This window comes from Heterocephalus glaber, unplaced genomic scaffold (assembly GCF_053883595.1).
Source record: "Heterocephalus glaber isolate CG9 unplaced genomic scaffold, H.glaber_assembly_v1.0 deba00001504, whole genome shotgun sequence".
Taxonomy (NCBI): domain Eukaryota; kingdom Metazoa; phylum Chordata; class Mammalia; order Rodentia; family Bathyergidae; genus Heterocephalus; species Heterocephalus glaber.
Genome location: NW_028258324.1, coordinates 59,696,449 through 59,717,380, shown reverse-complemented (window position 1 = coordinate 59,717,380; position 20,932 = coordinate 59,696,449). Strand labels below are relative to the sequence as shown.

Below are 20,932 nucleotides of genomic sequence, written 5' to 3'. Positions count from 1 at the left end.
GAATCTGAAGATAGAATATCAGATATAGAAGACAGGATTGCAGTTAGAGACCATGAAAATAGAGATTTCTTAAAAATAGTAAGGGACCCTGAGAAATCAATCCAACAACTGCTAGACAATGCAAAGAAGAACATAAGACTGATAGGAGTCCATGAAAAAATAGGAGAAAGCACAATTGACATAAAAAAACTGCTCACAGAAGTAATAGTGGAAAACTTCCCAGACAGAGGTAGAGAATTGGACATACAGATAAGTGAGGCATACAGAACTCCAACTAACCATGATCAAAAAAAAAATCTACATCTAGACATATAACAGTCAAGATCCCAGAAACCCAACAGAAGAACAAAATCCTACAAGCAGTTAGAGAAAAGAAACAAATCACGTACAAAGGAAAGCCCATCAGAATCACAGCAGACTTCTCAACACAAACACTCAAGTCAAGGAGAGTCTGGAGTGAAGTGTTTCAAGTCCTAAAAGAAACCTTGTCCTAACTTCCAACCTAGACTGTTGTATCCTGCAAAATTATCTTTCAAAATTGATGGGGAAATTAGATACTTCCACGACAAAGAACACCTGAGAAATTTCATGAACACCAAACGAGCACTACAAGCAATTCTAAACAATATCCTAGAAAAAAGCAATGAAGGTCACAACTCCATGAGGCCCAACAGAGGGAAGCCATCAGGCAAGGTAAGACACTAAAGGGAAAGGGGGGAAAAAATAAAAATTAAAAGAGCCAACAAAAGTAAAACATCATGACAAGGATAAATCAATATCTATCAATTATAATCATCAATGTTAATGACCTCAATTCACCAATCAAAAGAAATAGACTGGCAGAATGGATTAAAAAGGAAAATGCAACAATATGCTGTATACAAGAAACACACCTAACTCAAAAAGAAACTCACAGATTGAAAATAAAAGCATGGAAAACAGTTCTCCATGCCACAGGAACCCAGAAGAAAGCAGGGGTAGCAATCTTATTTGCAGACAAAGTAGATTTCAAACCAAAACTAATCAAGAGAGACAAAGATGGTCACTACATCCTTGTGAAGGGAACAATCCAAGAGGAAGAGATGACAATCCTAAATATATATGCACCAAATACAAATGCCCCCAACTATACAAAACAAATATTAATGGACATGAAAAACCAAATAAACACTAGTACAATTGTAGTGGGGGGCCTCAATACCCCACTATCACAAATAGACAGATCATCTAGACAAAAAATTAACACAGAAATTCTAGAACTGAACCAAGTTATTGAACAAATGGACTTAATAGATGTTTACAGAGTGTTCCACCCCACAAAATCAGAATACACATTCTTTTCGGCTGCACACGGGTCATTCTCCAGAATGGACCACATGCTAGCTCATAGGACATGTCTAAGTAAATGTAAAAGAATTGAAGTTATCCCATGTATATTATCAGACCATAATGCAATAAAATTGGAGATCAATAACGTAAGAAATCGCAAAACCTCAACAAACACATGGAAACTGAATAACACGCTCTTGAACAACCAATGGGTCACAGAAGTAATTAAAGAAGAAATTAAACAGTTTCTACAAGTAAATGAAAATTCCAGGACAACATACAGGAATCTATGGGACACAATGAAAGCAGTTCTACATGGGAAATTCATAGCAGTGAATGACCGTATTAGGAAAACAGAGAAAACTCAGATAAATAACCTAATGCTGAACCCTCAAGCTCCTAGAAAAAGAAGAGCAAAATGAATCCAAAGCTCATACAAGAGAGGAAATTATAAAGATCAGGGCAGAAATCAATGCAATGGAGACTAAGAGAACAATACAAAAAAATCAATGAATCAAAGAATTGGTTTTTTGAAAGAATAAAAAAAATCGAAAAACCTTTAGCCAAACTTATCAAAAAAAGGAAAGAAAAGGCACAAAACATGCAATTAAGAATGAAAAAGGTGAAGTCACAATAGATCCAACAGAAATCCAGAGGATCATAAATACCTACTTTGAGAACCTGTACTCCAATAAAATAGAAAACACAAAAGAAATGGGCATGCTTTCTATATCCTTTTACATTCTGTAAAATCTGTGGTAAAGTCTCCTAGATCTTAATATTGTAATTTAAAAAACGTATAACTGATACTGTGTAACAGGAAGAAAAGGTCTAAAAGAGCAGGGGAATTGGGAGGGGTATGGGAAGGGAAAAAAGGGAAAAGAAAAATATGAGAAGAGGAAAAAAAATGGAAACAAGGCCTTTGCAAATAGGGAAGGGTGGAGGGGGTGAAGGGAGGGCAAGGGGAGGGGAAAAAAATAAGAACCAAGAGACTCATGTAATGGTACAAGATCCCAATGATGAATGTAACTGTATTTTATACTGAAAATGTACCAATAAACTTAATGGGGGGAAAAAAAAGAGAAATGGGCAGATTCCTAGATACATATGAATTGCCAAAGTTAAATGAAGAAGATATAGAAATTCTAAACACTCCAATTACAATGAGTGAAATTGAAAATGTAATAAAATATTTACCAACAAAGAAAAGCCCAGGTCCTGATGGCTTCACTGCAGAATTCTACAAGACATTTAAAGAAGAACTATTGCCATTACTCTTTAAACTCATCAAGGAAATTGAAAGGGAAGCTATACTTCCAAATTCATTCCTGGAAGCAAGTGTTACTTTGATTCCAAAACCAGGGAAAGACCCAACCCAAAAAGAGAACTACAGGCCAATCTCCCTAATCAACATAGATGCAAAAATCCTCAACAAGATACTGGCAAACAGAATACAGAGGGTCATCAAGAAGATCATACACCCTGACCAAGTCAGATTTATCCCAGGGATGCAAGAATGGTTCAACATTCATAAATCAATAAATGTAATACACTATATTAAGTCATTATTTGCTGACAATATGATACTTTATGTAGAAGACCCAAAAAACTCTGCCAAAAGACTTCTAGACTTAATTGACAGATTCAGTAGAGTAGCTGGATACAAGGTCAACACTCAAAAAACAATAGCCTTCTTGTACACAAACAACAGATTCACTGAGAGAGAAATTAGGGAAGCAATTCCTTTTACAATAGCATCCAAAAAAATGAAATATCTAGGAATCAATCTAACAAAGGAAGCAAAAGACCTCTACACTGAAAACTACAGCACTCTGAAAAAAGATTGAAGAGGATAAAAGAAAATGGAAAGACATCCCTTGCTCCTGGGTAGGAAGAACCAATACAGTGAAAATGGCCATACTTCCAAAACTACTATATAGATTCAATGCAATGCTGATTGAAATTCCAACAATATACTTTACAGAACTAGAGAAAACAATCCAGAAATTCATTTGGAACCATAAGAGACCTAGAATAGCTAAAGCAATTCTAAGCAACAGAGACATGGCTGGGGGTATCACAATCCCCAACCTGAAACTATATTACAAATCTACGGTGATAAAATCAGCATGGTACTGGCAAAGGAACAGACCTGAGGATCAGTGAAATAGATTAGAAGATGCAGAAACCACTCCAGACATACTCAGCCACCTCATCTTTGACAAAGGAGCCAACCACCATCATTGGAGGAAAAATAGCCTATTTAATAAATGGTGTTGGAAAAACTGGATTTCAACCTGCCAGAGATTAAAACTAGACCCATACATATCACCATGCACTAAACTAAGATTGAAGTGGATTAAAGATCTAAATATTAAGACAGAAACACTAAACTTGCTGGAAGATAAGTTACATAGAACTCTTGAAGACATTGGCATATGAAAACACTTCATGAACAAAACCACAGCAGCATGGGAACTAGCAGAAAGAAACAACTGGGATCTCATCTTATTAAAAAGCTTCTGCACTGCAAGAGAAACCACCAACAGAGCTAACAGACAACCTACAATATGGGAAAAAAATTTTAGCAGCTGTACCTCAGACAAAGGACTACTATCTAGAATATATAAAAAATTGGAAAAACCCAAATCTAGACCTGGAGGATGTGGCTGGCTGAGCAGGCACTGCGTCTGGCCTGAGGACATAGCTCTTCTAGAGCTTGCAGTTTGGTAGAGGCACTCATCGGCTAGTTGTACAACTAGTTACTTAAAATAGTGATAGCGAGATGGCTTTCTCTTCTGTGGTTGCTACCACTCTGGCTGGGACCCTGCTGCCTCTCCAAATCACAATGAGGCCTGAAAGCCCTTTCACAGAGCCCTTTGCTCTGTGGCAGGAAATGGTAAAAAGATGTTTTAACAGAGCAAGCAAGAGAGACAGCCCTAAGATTGCTGGCTCAGGCCAACAGCTCCAGCTATCACTCCAGATGGCCCCCTGAAGCTCAGGCCCTGTATTCTGCCAGCTCCAGCTATGGTCTCCAACCACACAAGCCTGAGGCAGTAGACTTGGTTGCAGCCATTGTGTGACCTCATCCCAGTCACGTCACTTCTCTGAACCTCAGTTACCACAACCATAAGATAGGGCAACAGCCTCATTCTTGTTATGAGAATATAATGCATTAAATCCTGGTGCTTGGGACATAGTAAGTGTTTATAGATGTTCATTCTGCCCCTGTCTTTAGAGATACTAGCCCAGGCCTTCTCTTAGGTGGTCTAGCTTGCACTATCCACTAGGGTAGTCACAGGGCACACATGGCCATGCAGCACTGGAAATGGGGCTGAGCAAAGTGGAGAGACATAGCACAGTTGTCAAATACATACCAGAGTTCTATGACTTGGCATGTAAAAAGGATGTGAAATAGCTCATCAATAATGGCTTATATGGCCATGTGATGGCACACACCTGCAATCTCAGCTACTTGAGAGCCTGAGGCAGAAGGATTGCAAGTTCCAGACCAGCCTGGGCATCTTAGTCGAAGGCTATTGTTAAGGAAAAAAAATAGTAGTAGAGCCTGAGTGCTTGCCCTCCACACACAAGGCTCTGGGTTTGTTCCTAGTACTGCAAAAGTGAATAAATAGGAGGATAAAAATAAATAGAAATTATCATAAAAAAAAATTGGAAAAAATCAGACCCCCCCAAATTCAAAGACCCAATTCAAAAATGGGCATCTGAAATGAACAGACATTTCTCAGACAAAGAAGTAAAAGCAGCAAATAAATACATGAAAAAATGTTCAGCATCACTGGTCATTTGAGAGATGCAGATGAAAACAACACTGAGATTCCAACTCACCCCAGAAAGAATGGCTGCTATCAAGAAATCAAACAATAACAAATGCTGGCAGGGGTATGGGGAGAAAGGAACCCTTCTCCATTGCTGGTGGTAGTGCAGACTGGTGCAACCACTGTGGAAATCAGTATGGAGATACCTCAAAGAACTAGGACTAGAGGTCCCATTTGACCCAGTTATTCCCTTGCTGGGTATCTTCCCCAAAGAATTAAAAGAATAATACCACAGTGATATATGTGCACCCATGTTTATAGTGGCACAGTTTGTAATAGCTAAAACTTGGAAGCAGCCCAAGTGCCCATCAACTGGAAACTGGATAAAGAAAATGTGTTTTTTTTAATAAAATGGAGTACTACTCAGCCATAAAGAATGAAAAACTATAGAGTCATTTATAGCTAAATGGATGCATATCGAGGCCATACTCTTAAGTGAAATAAATAGGACACATGTGTAAATACTGAATACTTTCTCTAGTGTGAGAAACTGATAGTGTAAACAAGGGTTAAAATGATTAAAATGAATAATTGATAATTTGAAATAGGAAAAAAAAGGTCCAAAGATGAAGGGGTGAAGGGAGGGGAAGGGGAAAGGAAAAGAGGGAAAGGAAAAACTATGAGAAAAGAAAAAAAAATGGAAATGATGTCTATGTAAATAGGGAAGGGTGGAGGGGGTGAAGGGCACACAGGTAATGGGGAAAAAATAAGAACCAAGATATATCATGTACAGGTACAAACACCCAATGATAAATGTAAATGAATTGTATACCTAAAATGTACCAATAAAAGAACTTAAAAAAAAAAGCAGTGTATTTCATTTATTGATTTTCATGTTTAACTTTCTCTGTATCCCTGGGATAAATCCTACTTGGTCATGGTATATAATTTTCTTGATGATCTCTGCATTCTGTTTGCTAGTATCTTTTTGAGGATTTCTGCATCCATGTTCTTTAGGGAGATTCTGTTTTTTGGTGGATCCTTCTCTGGTTTTGGTATCAGTGTAATGCTTCTTCCAGGAACGAATTTCGGAGTATTGCTTCCCTTTCAATTTCGTTAAAGAGTTTGAGAAGTAATGGCATTAGATCTTCTCTAAATTTCTTGCACAATTCAGTACTGAATCTGTTAGAGCCTGAGCTTTTCTTTGTTTGTAGGTTTTTAATTATATCTTCAATTTCATTGCCCGATATTGGTTTATTTAGAATTTAAAAAAAAAAATATATATATATATATATATATATATATATATATATATATATATATATATTGGTACTGGGGATCAAACTCGGTACCTTGTTGTGAGGCAGACGGCGGAACCACTGAGTTAAGTCCCCGGCCCTTAGAATTTTTATATCTTCTTGATTCAGTTTTGCTAATTCATATGTATCCAGGAATCTGTCCATTTCTTCTGTATTTTCCATCTGTTATTGTTTATGTTTAGATGTCCCCTCAAAGCCTCATGAGGAAGCGGTGGGACTTTCTTTTTCAGAGGTAGTTGAATCTGGAATGTGTGATGCTGGAGTTAAGGGCATGTGATTACTAAACCACTACAAGTGAGGGATTAGTTTGGCACCACCCTAATCCCAGTAGTCTGAATAAGATAAAAGGGGCAGAAAGATGCTGTTAAACTCCCTTTGTTGCTGCCATGTTGTTTCTCCTCTGTGATGCTTGTTTGTCATCCCCACCTCAGAGCCAGCCGATTATGGACTGAAACTTCTATGAACTGTAAGCCAAATAAATTTCTTCCCCTCCCACTTTGGGTGTTGGGTATTTTGTCTCAACAATGAGAGAAAAGTAACTACACACCATCTTATTAGAATGCAGGTTCTCGAAGTACATATTGATGATCTTCTGGATTCCTGCAGGATCTGTTGTGATTTCACCCTTTTCATTCCTAATTGCATGGATTTGAGTCTTTTCCTTCCTTTTTTTTTGATAAGATCAGCTAAGGATTTGTCGATTTTACTTAATCTTTGAAAGAACCAACTTTTTAGTTCATTGATTCTTTGTATTATTTTCTTACTCTCCATTGCATTAATTTCTGCTCTGCTATTTATGATTTTCTCCCTCATACGAGCTTTGGGCTGGACTTGCTGTTCTTTTTCTAGAAGCTTGAGGTTCAACATTGGTTATTTCAGCTCACTTTGTTTTTCTAATATGGGAATTCACTGCTATAAATTTCCTTCAGAGGACTGTTTTCATTGCATCCCATACATTCTGGTATGTTGTATTGGCATTATTGTTTAATTGTAGAAACCGTCTAATTTCTTCTTTAATTTCATCTGTGACTCATTGGTTTTTCAGGAGAGTGTCATTTAATTTCCATGTGTTTATGAAGTTCTTGCGGTTTCTTTTGCCATTGGTTTCCAATTTCATTGCACTATATTTTAATAATGTGTATGGGATAATTTCAATTCCTCTGCATTTAACTTAAGCATGTTCCATGAGATAGTACGTGGTCAATTTTGGAGAATGTCCTGTGTGGAGCTGAGAGGAAGGTATATTTTGATGTGAAATGGAACACTCTGTAGACATCTACTAAGTCCATTTGTTCAAAAATTTTCTTCAGTTCTGATATTTCTTTGTTGATTTTTTGTTTTGTTGATCTGTGTATTTGTGACAATGGAGTATTGAAGTTCCCCATTACAATTGTATTAGTGCCTATTTGATTTTTCATATTAATTAATATTAATATCACTCATTAATATTTGTTTTGTAAAGTTGGGTACGTTGGTGTTTGGTGAATATATATTTATGATTGTTATCTCTTCCTCTTGGATTGTTCCCCTTACAAGGATGTAGCGACATTCATTGTCTCTGTTAATGAGTCTCGGCTTGAAATCCAATTTGTCTGCAAATAGAACAGCTCCCAGTGCTTTTTTCTGAGTTCCTGTCACAGGGTATATTGTTTTTGTCTACCAAGACCTTACATCTTTTTTTTTTTTTTTTTGGTCCCAGGGATCGAACTCGGGTCCTTCTGCTTGTGAGGCAGGCGGTGGAACCACTGAGCTAAATCCCCAGCCTGGGTATATTGTTTTCAATCCTTTGACTTTCAGCCTGTTGATTTCTTTTTTAATTAAATGTGTTTCTTGTATGCAGCATATTGTTGGATCTTGCTTCTTGGTCCATTCTGCCAGTCTGTTTCTTTGCATTGGTGAATTGAGACCATTTATATTGATGGTTATAACTGATATGTATTGACTTATCCTTGACATGTTATTTTCCTGCTGTTGGTTCCCTTTCTTCCCCTTTAACTGATTTTCTTGCCTGATGGATTCATGGGGATCTGGCGGGGTTCACAGAATTGTAGTGTTTGTCATCTCTTTCTAGAATGTCCTTCAGAACATTTTGGAAAGCTGGTTTTGTGGTCATGAATTTCTTCAGGTGTTCTTTATCATGAAAGTGTCTTATTTCTCCATCAATTTTGAAAGATAGTTTTGCAAGGTACATCAATTTGAGTTGGAAGTTGTTTTCTTTTAGGGCTTGAAATACTTCACTCCAAGCTCCCCCTGACTTGAGGGATTATGTTGAGAAGACTTCAGGGATTCTGATGGGTTTTATTACAGGCAGGTAGCTTTGGCAGGTATGGCAGGTAGCTTTATCGCTGGTATTTAGAACCCTTAGGAATTGACTACTTCTCAGAGATATCTTTCAGGTGTAGCTGGCTTTTGGATTTTGAGTCTGTTGTAAGATCTTACCTATTCAATTTATTGGGGATGAGAAGTTGCTGCCTATTTGGCCTAGCCCCTGATTCTTTGGCACTGGCCTATAGTATTTTTTATGACCCATCAGCAACCTCAATCTTGGGATACCAGGAAGAACAACTGATTAGAACAATTATGTCACCTTGGCTAAAGTAGTAAATCAGCAATAACAATAGCATCAAACATGCCTAGAAAATGACAAACTGTGGTAATTATTGATTTGCTACCTTTAACCTTATGAACTATATTTGTAGTTCTATAACAAAATCTAAAACAAGTCAGAAAATTGTATACGGAAAATATTCCCTCAATATGGCAATTTTACCCTCAGGGGAGAAAATTTTAAAAGGGTTAGGGGGGAAAATAGAGAAATAGAAGAAGAAGAAGAAGAAGAAGAAGAAGAAGAAGAAGAAGAAGAAGAAGAAGAAGAAGAAGAAGAAGAGGAGGAGGAGGAGGAGGAGGAGGAGGAGGAGGAGGAGGAGGAGGAGGAGGAGGGGAGGAGGAGAGGAGAAGAAGAGGAGGAAGAGGAGGAAGAAGGAGAAGAGATTAGAAGCAAGGCTGGAGGACAAAGGAAGATTACACAAACTTTAGGAAACTAGTGAAAAAGACGGGAGAGAAAGCAAGAAGGAAGAAATATAAACAAGAACAGAACAACAACAAAAAACTAGAAACAATGATCACACTCATATAGAAACAAGAACAATCGAAAAAAGAAAACAAAAACAATAAAGAAGAAATAAGAAAAAAAAAGACACACTTCAAAGTGTGTCTGTGCTGTCACTGGTAGACAGCATGGGACAACCGAGCCCAGATCCAGTTTAATTAATCCCAGCAAGCCAGCTGTTGATTTCCAGTGGGGTAGTGGATAATCCCAACAAGGGTGCACCTTTAGTTCAACTGAAGTTCAGGCTGATTTCTGGCTGTGAGGCTGGAACCTGATTTGTTCAGCCTGCAACACTCCATGTGCCTCCTACTGGCTTGAACTCAGCTCCCTGGTGGCTTGAGCTTGGCTCCTTGATCTTCTGCTGACTTGAACTTTGTTCTACCTCACCCTGACACTGGGACCCAGTAGATGAAGCCAGCCCGCAGCTGCTCTGAGTTCTGAGCTCAGTTGGCCCCTCTTCAAGTTGGCTACCAGCCCAATCATTCTCTCCTGGAGCATGTCTGAATCCAAATAACCCACCATCCACTGCAGTCTGCTGCATCCACTGCTCCATCCCACTGGTGCATTTCTCTGTGGAGGCCTCTGAGGTCACCAGTAGTCACTGCATCTGCAGGTTCGAGCCACCCCTCCCACACAACTAGCCAGGGCTCAGGGAGAAAGTGCAGCTTGCCACCTCTGTCTTCTGCATTGAGTTCTCTCTCTTTCTTCTCCCAGTGGGCTTCAATTCTTGCTTCAGATCCTTGCTGGGTCCCTCCTTCTCTTCCTCACATTGCTATAGTCCAACGTCTGAACACCAAATCTCAGAGTGGCTATTTCTGTGCTGTTCACCGTGGGGAGCAGGGAAAGGGGATGTTACTAGAACCTCTACAATAAGTCCTAGTCTCCTGCGAGCCATGGCAGTACATGGTGAATTACAGGAAAGGTAAAAAAATGAGACTGAGAAGAAGCTGAGCTTTGGGTCTGATCAGTGCTGCTCTGGGCAGCAAAGATGAAAGTCCCAAGCATACTGCACCTTTTATTTAGTACGTCAGGATAAACAGATGTAACAAATGACTTTCAGAGAGTTCAGTACATCGGGATAAACAAAGTGTAACAATCCAAGAACAATGGGGAACTGAGTAGATGAAGATTTTGTTCCTCTGAGGATGTCTCCTGCTGGTGTAATCTTGTCCTGGAGAATCACAGCATCACCGGATCATTGAGGTCTCAGTTGTGACCGGAGGCCAAAATGCAATTATGTCTCAGAATTCCATAGCTGGGTTGTAGGCAGGAGAACCAGGCTAACCAAATGACTTTTCCCTAAAGTTATGTAGCATTGCTCCTGACATATCTCCTTTTCTTTTTGTTTTATATGAAGGTGTTTTTAGGAAAAGCAAGCACCCCCAACAATGGCTTGTCCCTATGTATTGTGAGGATCTATAGTGTGTTTGACTGGCTTAGCTGTCTATTATAAGCATAATTTCTCTCCATTGGGGCTGTAAAAGGATTACAAATCTAACAAAAATTTTTTTTAAACATTGGGCTAAAAAACTTAAAAATTCGTTGAACTCAAATAAATATTGTCTTCAGTTATACTTTTCTACTGGGTGTTTAAGACCAAGTTACGGTGAGACCTATAGTAAATAATATCAACCTCTTGCTCTCTAACAAGGTCAATTTATTAAGTCTCCTCAGGCTCTGTCTTGGAACCATGTGTAGAGCCTCTTAGCTCCTCTGTCAGTGTCAGCCATCAGGATATGTCACGGCCTTGCTTGACCATGTTGCCTTCTGCGAAAGCATGGGGGATTTTTTTCCTCCAGGTGACATTCCTTTGGCACACTTTTTGTTGGATCTTTACTGTTTTGGTGTATGGCAACCTCCCTGCTCAGGAGGTTGTATGACTCACCAAAATTGCAGAATCTCGGAGATGGTTCCCTCATGACCTGGATCTTTTTGCTATTGTTGTTGACCTTGGAGGGCCAGGGGCAAACTATTGGCCACCTTCTTAGCCCAGATACCTCTTCAGTTTTGGTCTCTAAACTTTGGTTGTTGAACACCCAGAAGAGAAGATCAATAACATTAGCATTGTAAGAGGAGTAGTGAACTCAACTATTATAATTTTACCTGGATATTAAGAATTTTGGAATAAAAATATAGTTAAACTGTTATTATTGCCAATTATGGTTGTTCTTGTGGTTGGATCCATAAGTAGCTGTCTTTTTATAGGATGTCATCTAAGGAAAATAAATCAGCCTACAAGTGTGCTTATTACCATAGCTGGCTGGAGCGTAAGAGGAGGGCAAATATCTGAATCAAAAGGTTATTACCATACACAATATGTTGGAAGACCCATACAATTAGAGGGCATGAATACATTTTGTACACCAGAAAAGGAGCAGTAATCAATATCACAGTTACATAAAATCTTATGTTCTTCAATGTAGTTTGGTATCAAAACCATCTTTCTAATAACACTCTCTTGTTTATGCCACAGAGATTAAGCTTTTGAAGATGACCAATGCAGACATATTACTATAACATATTCAGAACTTAACCAATGTAAACATTTTATAATAACATATTTAGCGCTTAAACATCAATGATAACCAATGTAATCAATTTATAATAACATTTAGAATTTAAACTTCAATGATAACCAATGTAATCAATTTATAATAACATATTGAGACAATATTTGTTGTGGTGTGTCTCCCATAAGGTTATGAAAATTACTAGGGGGGGTCCCTTTAGTGAGTTAAGACCAGAATAATTATTTTCTGGGTGGCCACTTCTTTATTCACCAAAGGGAGTACCCACAGTCTCTATTTACTTTGACAAACAGATAATAAGAATATATATATCTTCTTATTTTACAACTGCTTATTGCAATTTCATTATTGCATGTAGGTGACAGTACACATTACTTTATAAAATAAATCTTGGTGGCACTTTGATCAACTAGCAAGCTGGGAAGGAGGGCATGCCTTTAATTTAATAACATTTATCTGTAAACCAATTTAATAATAGGTGGATATCTTTTAAGAAAAAAAAATTTTTTTTCAAAAGGTGAAAAGGAAAAGAGAAAAGAAAAAAAAATTGAGCTCACTGTACAAACAGACAACAGACAAATATATAAGACAATTTATAAAATTAGAGTGCACTCAAATATATTTGGCCAAATTGAATTATAATATCCTTTTTATGATTATTAGGTTTATAATTATATATAAGACTGGTCAAAAACTTTCGTAGTCAATTAACAGAGATCTCTTGAGATTAGAATCAGAAGGAATGCAAGTGCTTTTATGCTTATAAATGTAAAAAGAATATTTTCAAGTTGTGTCCCCCCCTTTTAAAAAAATCTATATTTATTCTTCCTCTGGGGACATCATCTCAATCCTGGACCCCGCTGTGGATTTGTTGGTTGTTGCTGGTGAGGTGGGTCGCTCAGGTGCAGCTGGCTCATCACTCTCAGCCGGGGTGCTATCACCCATTCTCCAAGATGTTGGTGGTTCCACCAGCGTGACCTACAGTCTCATGTTCCGGGAGGGCAGCCACAAGGTTTCATCATTATCTGTCAGCACACAGGCAAAACCTCTCCCCCAAGTTATTAAGGCAGGAGCAATTTTTTGACACATGGCCTTTTGTAATCTTAAAAACAAGTTAAATAATTTAGGTTCTAAGGTAGAGCAGACCATAGCTCCTTCCAGTCTTTGAGTCAACCAAACTGCATAAGTAGAATCACTTAAAATATTAAGAGGTTGGGGAAGGAAGTTTTCAATCACAAATAGAATGGCTAGCAACTCTGACCTCTGAGCAGAGTGGACTAAGGCCCAAGTGGGGAGCGTTCAGGGGAGAGATGATCACCCCTTCACCAGGCCTCACGGAGAATAGTACCTACATGTTCCCATGATATTAAGTTAGTTGTCGGGCCGGGGATTTAGCTCAGTGGTTTTGGCGCCTGCTGCGCAAGCGCAAGGACCAAAGTTCAATCCCCGGCACCAAAAAAATAAAAAAGTTAGTTGTCCCTTCCTGGGGAAAAGATGAGACATACATATTTATGTCTTTTAACAAATCTATCAGAGCATCCTTAGGTACTGGGTACATAGCTTGCTTTAACAGTGACTTAATTTGGCAAAGTTACACTGCTCCGATGACAGAGACTGACCCATAGTTGTAACTCAGCAAACATAGAAAATTACCCCCAGCTGGACACACTTAATACCAGTGGCCCTCGTCCAAGTCCGGAAATTGTTCTGGGAGATCTGTGTGCTGTCTCTCTTACTCCAAGTTTGCCTCACAGGCGAGTTCACCCCTGGATCAGATTCACATCCAAGTTGGGCACCAAATATGGGGAATAGGGAAAGAGGACGTTACTAGAACCTCTGCAGTTAAGTCCCAGTCTCCTGCAAGCCATGGCAGTACACCGTGAATTACAGGAAAGGTAGAAAAATGAGACTGAGAAGAAGCTGAGCTTTGGGTCTGATCAGTGCCACTCTGGGGAGCAAAGACGAAAGCCCCCAGCTTACCGCACCTTTAATTCAGTACATGGGGAGAAACAAAGTGTAACAAATGACTTGCAGAGAGTTCAGTACATCCTGCGTAAATAAGATGTGACAATCCAAGAACAATGAGGAACTGAGTAGGTGTTTGTTCCTCCCAGGATGTTTTCAGCTCCCAGGATGTTTCTAGTCCTGGAGAATCACAGACAGCATCACCGGATCATTGAGGTCGCAGTTGTGACCGGAGGCCAAAATGCAATTATGTCTCGGAATTCCATAGCTGCGTTGTAGGCAGGAGAACTAGGCTAACCAAATGATTTTTCCCTAAAATTATGTAGCATTGCTCCCGACAGTTCACCACTCTGCCATCTTCCCAGAAACCCCACATGGTTTTGCTCTCAGCCACAATGACTCTTGATGTGTGCTTGAAGCGACCAGGAGGTCCAGGAGGGACCCATTCTGATGCTTGCCCAGAAGGAAGATTTGGCCGGGAAGGGATCCTCCAATTCCACATGGGATGAGAGGAATGGAGATGGGGCCCTCCATGTGACTCATACAGAACCCCAGCCACCACCCAGGCAGGTATCTTCCCCAGCACCCAGGGGAAGGTGGCTCAGTTCACTGAGATGAATGCCTAAGACTTCCAGTTCATGCTGTGCATGGAGATGTGGGTGGACAGGGAGACATGATCAGGAGGGAGTTCTGTGCTGGATCTGGCAGAGGATTGATCACCACCTGCCAGAGCCCGCCATAATGATTATGCCCAAAACATATTGTAAGTAGTGCAGGCTGCAAAGAGTTAAATCCCTCAATTGGCTTACTTTAAGAAGTGAGTCCAACTGAAGCTAGGTGACTCACAGAAGTATCTCATGAGCAACGCGGTAGTGCACAGGTCAGTATGACCTCCCTGCTAACGGCCACGGCCGAGACCAGAGGAATGGCCTAGGAAGCTGTGGGGCTAATAGGAGATAATGCGTGTAGCTGAGGTCGGAATAAATTGCACCCAAATTCCATTCCCACAATTAGTGCCTTCATAATTTGAAGGACAATGCTCTAATTACAACCATATATTTTGTCTGTCTTGCTTCTAATTTGAAAATGCTTTGACTCTTCTCTTTAAAGCCTTGCCTGGATTGGTTTCCATGGAGATTTCACATATTATACATCTATATATGCACCTTTTACCCTGATTGATGAATAATAAAATTCGGTGGAAGAGGCAGGCCAGTGCCTTTTGCCAAAGGAGCATTGGCCATCCCAGTTCACACTTTTCTCTTGAAAAGTGTCTTAAGTTTTTCTTCAACCTTGCATTGCATACTGGGCAGGTGGGGGACTAGAGACTTACTGCAGGAGTGTCTGGCAACTACTGATCCACTGGCCAGAGGCCTGGAGTACGGCAGATTCTCTCCTCTTAGACTGTAATCTTTCCCCAGCAGGGATGGGGAAGGCTATAGCCACAGAGTCAGCTATGCAGGACATTTTGGTTGGAAAGGGTATGGCTATTTGGTTGTAAAGAGCACAATGACAGAATGAGACAAGAGGATTCCCCGTGATATTAAGACCCACAACACCTCCACTGAGGAGACGCCACCTGGCTCAGTCATTTTCCTTGTCGCTGAGACACAAGACCTAATACCCACAATTTAAAGGAGGAGAGGTTTATTTTGGCTCACATTTCAGTCCTTGCATAACTGGCCCGCTCCAAGGCCAGATGGCATGGCAGAGGTGCTGGTGGAGGAAGCTGCTTACCTCATGGGGGCCAGGAAGCAGAGTGGAAAGGGAGGAGCTGAGGAGGGAAGAGTCACCCTTCCAGGCTACACCTCGTTTCCTAACAGCATGTCTGGCTATAGCACATCATGGTTCAGTCACCTTTGAAAAGCTCCACTAGGGGGCCGAGGATTTAGCTCAGTGGCACTGTGCCTGACTCGCAAGAGCAAGGTCCAGAGTTTAATTCCTGGTGCCAAAAAAAAAAAAAAGCAAACCAAAGCAAACCAAAGCTCCACCTATGAACACATGAGGCTTTGGGGGGACATCTAAACATAAACCATGACCGGGCCCCATCAGCATCCAGGCCCTCTACATAAAAGGTCTTACACTCCCCGTCCCTTAAAGGTTCCAACCCCCTCAACACTCCACACTGAGGACCACACCTCCAGCACATGGACCCCTGGGGACAGAGACACCCGAGCACTATCAGTCTCCTTGGGGGTGGGGAAGGTATTGCTACTGGAAGCCGCCCCACTCCTCAGCCTCTGTGACCTCACACTGAGACTTCTTCCCTTCTGTCCTGGGCTGTGGCTTCTGAAGCTGTCATCACTGTGGAACTCTGAAAGCCTTGGGGTGGGGGGTGGGGGCGAGGAGGAGCCTGGTGCCTTTGATTTCCCCAGGTGGCACAGGGGGACTAGCTGCGCTAGCCAGGCGGCTCTTAAAGGATGCCATGTCCCACATGAAAGGCCCCCAACCCCCACCTCTCATCTCATTTTCCTGGTTCCTTCTGAGCCTGCTCCCTGCCTTCAACGTGGTCCTGCTGGTCGTTTTCAGTGGGCTCTTCTTTGCATTTCCGTGAGTCTCGGGTGCAAGCTGTCAGATTTCCTGCAAAGAGACAGAAAGGAACACAGATAACAACAGGGAAGAGGCAGAGAGTGGGGAGAGGGGCACAGGTCAGGGAAAGAGGATATTTTAGTTACAGGGAGCCAGGCAGGCAGGCGGAAGTCTAGAGGGCCCTGGGGGATCTGGGCAGCTGCAGGTAGCTGCTAATGCTGGTGACATCCGGTGGAGCCTTGGAGGTCTGTCCCCACAGTGGAGATTCAGAGCTGGCTTGAGGGAAAGAGAACCAGGCAAGCCTGGCCTGGGGGCGGGAGGCAGAGCTTTGGGTCACTCTGGGTCCAGACTGAGGCAGGTCTGGTCTCAGTTGCAGGTGGCTGGTTCAGAACGGGGAATGGGCCGTTCCTGCCATCACAGGCCCCCTCTTCGTCCTCACCTTCTTCAGTCTCATCTCACTCAACTTCTCAGACCCGGGTACCTTACATCAAGGTGAGGCCTCAGGCCCCTAGGAGGTGGAGGTGGCACCCCAAGGGCTGGGGACTGCAGGGGTGATGTCTAAAGTACCCCCCCCACCACCTCCAGCCCCAGGACCCCTCTTCCCAATGCCGTGGGGCGGTCCCCAGGCAGCAGAGTGATGGAGGGGTCTCTCCCCATGCCAGGCTCCCTGAAGGAGGATCCCATGTTGGTCCACGTGGTGTGGGTGAACCACAGGGCCTTCTGCCTGCGGTGGTGCCCAAGCTGCTGCTTTCACCGCCCACCTCGGACTCACCACTGCCCCTGGTGCAACATCTGTGTGGAGGTGAGCACCCCTCGCCTGCCTCATCCTCTTCTGGCTGGGTGCTCCGCATCAGGCATGGTGACTTCCAGGACTGCCAATGGCCAAGGGTGCCAGGGATTCTCACACAGGTCACTGCATCTGGCCGGCACCTGTCCTAGGGGGCTGCACAGGTGCCCACAAGCCCGGGCATCCATGTTCACACCATCCATGCTAACTATGGCTCCAACGACGGAGATGCCTGCATCAGGGCTTTTGTGACTCAGTTTCTTCCCTAGTGGAAGCCAGTGCATGGGGTGAAGGTCAGGTGGCCTAGAGGGAAGGGTTGGGGGAGCTCAAGATTTGGGGACAGGTCCTCACGGCTGCCCCTGCTGCTTGTCGCCCAGGACTTTGACCACCATTGCAAGTGGGTCAATAACTGCATTGGTCACCGCAACTTCCGCTGCTTCATGCTGCTCATCGTGTCCCTGTTCCTCTACTCCAGCGCCCTGCTGGTTATCTCTCTGGTGTTCTTGACGCGCACCAGCCACCTGCCCTTCAACCTGGACAAGGCCATGGCGTATCCGCACTGGCCTAGGCCCGCGTGGGGGACAGGGTAGGAGGCCCCACGGAAGGGTGGAGCTAAGGGAGAAGCTGCTTGGGTGGGACCAGCATAAGACGGTGAACGTGGGAAATAGGTAGGACAGGGGTCACAACCAGGGTCAGGAAGGCAGGAAAGGGACAGAGGGGACCACAGCATGGTAGGGTGAGATTTAGCGTGAGCGGGCAGAAGTAAGGATGGAACACGGGGAGTGGATGGATGGGGCTGGATGGGGCGGGACTAGGATGGAGTTAGGGAGAGAAGGGGCGGGAACGGGCGGGGCCAAAGTGGAGCTGAGAGAGCCAAGGTGGGACTAGGAGGGGCTATAATTGGTGGGCGTGGCCAAACGGGCCGGCCAGGGTGGAACTAGGATGGGGCTGGGGCGAGGCTAGGATTGGTGGGCTTGACTAGGATGGGCAGGGAACAGTGGAGAAACTGCGGTTGGTGGGTGAGGCTAGGCTTGAGCGGGTGGGGATAAAATGGGGCGGGGAGGGGCGGGACTAGGGTTGGGGGCGGGGCCACGGGGAGAGCTCGTTCTCTGGCTCCTTAGCGGCTCGCTCGCAGCCTGGTGGTGGCGGTCCCCGCCGCCGGCTTCCTGCTGCCGCTCTTGCTGCTGCTGGTGAGCCAGGTCCTGTCGGTGAGCACGGCTGAGCGCTCCTGCAAAGGCCAGGTATGCGGGCGATGCGGGCTGCGGGCGGCGCCTCCCCTCCCAGGTCGCGGTCTCCGCGGCGCGGCGCATGAAGGCCGGGTGAGGGGTGGTGGAAAGTGGAGTCACCCTTGGGTGGGCCAGGTTAGAAAAGCCCAGATGTCGAGAGTGGGATTTAGTCTCGAGGCAGGGGAACCTGGGAGCCAGGTTTAGGATTTCCTAAAAGGTGTACCGAGGAGTAATTCACAAACTGTAGGATCCAGCCCTTCTTAGGGTATTTAGCCATTCTTAGTTGGGAATTTTGACAAATGGATGCTGTCCTGTGACCACCACGACGATTGGGGACCGAACAGTTCCACTGCCCCAGGAAAGTTTTCGTGGGCTTTCTAGTCCGTTTTCCCTCCTCTGAAGCTCCTGGCGACCACTCACCTGTGGTCCTCCTTACCGGCTTTCCTTTTCCGGAACCTCAAGCCAGGCTCCGTCACTTAGCCCCTGGATTTGGGATTGGGCGGCGTTGAGGTCACATCCTACTTTATTCCCTTTGCTTGCCGTGTACAGTCTCATTGTGTGGGAGTACTGCAGACCATCCATCCATCGCCTGTTGGATTTTATATTGCTTTTAGTTCTTGGCGATTCTGAGTAAAGTGACTACAAACACTGGTGCACGACGTGAGCAGACCTTTCCGCCTCTGTTGGGTAAATTCTCAGGGATGGCATTGCTGTGAGTTTAACTTTATAAGAAACAGTTCCTACCAGCAATGTATGAGGATCCCAATTACTCTGCGTCCACATCAACATTTGATATCGTCAGTTTTTAAAATTGTAGCCAGTCTAACAAATGTACAGCAGTATCTCCTGTGGTTTCCATGTCTTTTGTTCTTTTCTTTTCTTTTAAAAATCTTTTTTCATGTTTTTACTGTGTGGAGGAGTAAACTCAGGACCATCACACTGAGCTACATTCCCAGCCCTTTTAAAATTTTGTACAATATTTTATTGCTCAGGCTGGGCTCAAACTTTTGATCCTTCTGCTTCAACCTCCCAGAATGCTGGGTTTACAGGTATGTGCCACTACACCTGGCGCAGTTTCTCATTATGGTTTTCTAGTGAGTAATGCTGTTGAGCATCTTTTCATGTTCTTATTTGCCATCTGTATATCTTTGATGAAGTGTATGTTCTAATCTTTTGCCTAGTGTTTAAAAATTTGTGTTGTTTTCTTGTGGGGTCTTAAGAGTTCTTCAAATATTCTGAATTTGGCTGTATTTTGCAAGTATTTTCTCAAAATATGTGACCTGTCATTTTATTGTCTTCACAGGGCATTGAAAACAGCAGATATTTTTGATGAAGCACAATTTTTATCTTCTTTTGTTGTTTGCAGGCCAGGGTCTTGTGTAGCTCAGGCTGGCTTTGAACTCACTATGTTGCCCAGTCTGGTCTCGTACTCACAGTGAGCCTTCTGCCTCAGCCTCGGCTCAGCCTCCCTTTTGCTAGGGTTACGGACATGCACCATCACCCCTGCCCTGTACCATCACTCTTGGCATCCATTTCCTCATTATTATTAAAAAAAATACAGTGTTTTTGTTTCTGTTTTATTTTTTGGTACCAGGGATCGAACTCAGGACCTTGCATTTGCCATGCAGGCTCAACGCCACTGAGCTAAATCCCTGGCCCTTTGTTTTGTTTTTTTGAAATGGGGTCTCACTATGCAGTTCAGACTGACTTTGAATTCACTATGTAACCCAGACCAGCCTTGAACTTTCTGTGATTCTCCTGCCTTAGCCTTCAGAGTCCTGGGATGACAGGCATGTGTGCCACCACAACTGGCAGAAAATACAGTGGATTTCTGTACATTGGTCTTAAATCTGCAATTTTGCTAGACTTGCTTATTAGTTCTAAAATCTTTTTGTTGATTCTACATGAAAAATCATGTCCTCTGTAGGTAAGAAAGATTTCATTGCTTCCTTTCCATCTTTATAACTTTCTTTTCTTTTTCTTCTTTTCCTTCTTTCTTTTTTGATTTTTTGATAGGTTTCAAACTCACAGTGATCCTCCTGCCTCAGCCTCTCAAGTGCTGGGATGATCGGCATGTGCCAACATGCCCGGCTTTCATTTAAGCATTTTCTATACTTCATATACAACCCACATTTTTCTATACTTCATATGCATCTAATAAATCCAAATTTAATATCCTAAATTTAAAAATTCTGAAACTTTCATCAAGCTGTTCGAAATATTTCCTCAGAACTTTGAATAGGACCCAGCTTTATCTTTTGAGCTTTAACCCCTGGGAGGAGGCTGATGCTCCTCTAGCACAATGGCTCCTGTACTTCTACCAGCCACGGTGGGACATTTGGAGCCACTGGGCCGGGCTGA

General features: G+C 42.8%; 1 protein-coding gene across 7 annotated transcripts in view; it reads left to right on the top strand.

The window, feature by feature from the left end:
* The window catches only part of Zdhhc19 (zDHHC palmitoyltransferase 19), a 54,725-nt gene that overhangs the window by 24,566 nt on the left and 9,227 nt on the right, over nucleotides 1-20,932 (top strand). For 3 of the 7 annotated variants that reach the window (XM_087186645.1, XM_021254952.2, XM_087186646.1), the window contains 4 exons: nucleotides 16,929-17,050; nucleotides 17,221-17,360; nucleotides 17,723-17,895; nucleotides 18,481-18,586. In XM_087186645.1, the coding sequence (XP_087042771.1) occupies nucleotides 16,929-17,050; nucleotides 17,221-17,360; nucleotides 17,723-17,895; nucleotides 18,481-18,586 (541 nt within the window). Of the gene's footprint in view, nucleotides 1-9,368; nucleotides 16,580-16,928; nucleotides 17,051-17,220; nucleotides 17,361-17,722; nucleotides 17,896-18,480; nucleotides 18,587-20,932 lie in introns of those variants that run through there. The other 4 variants (XM_021254935.2, XM_013071913.3, XM_021254940.2 and 1 more) reach the window with 4 other exon arrangements.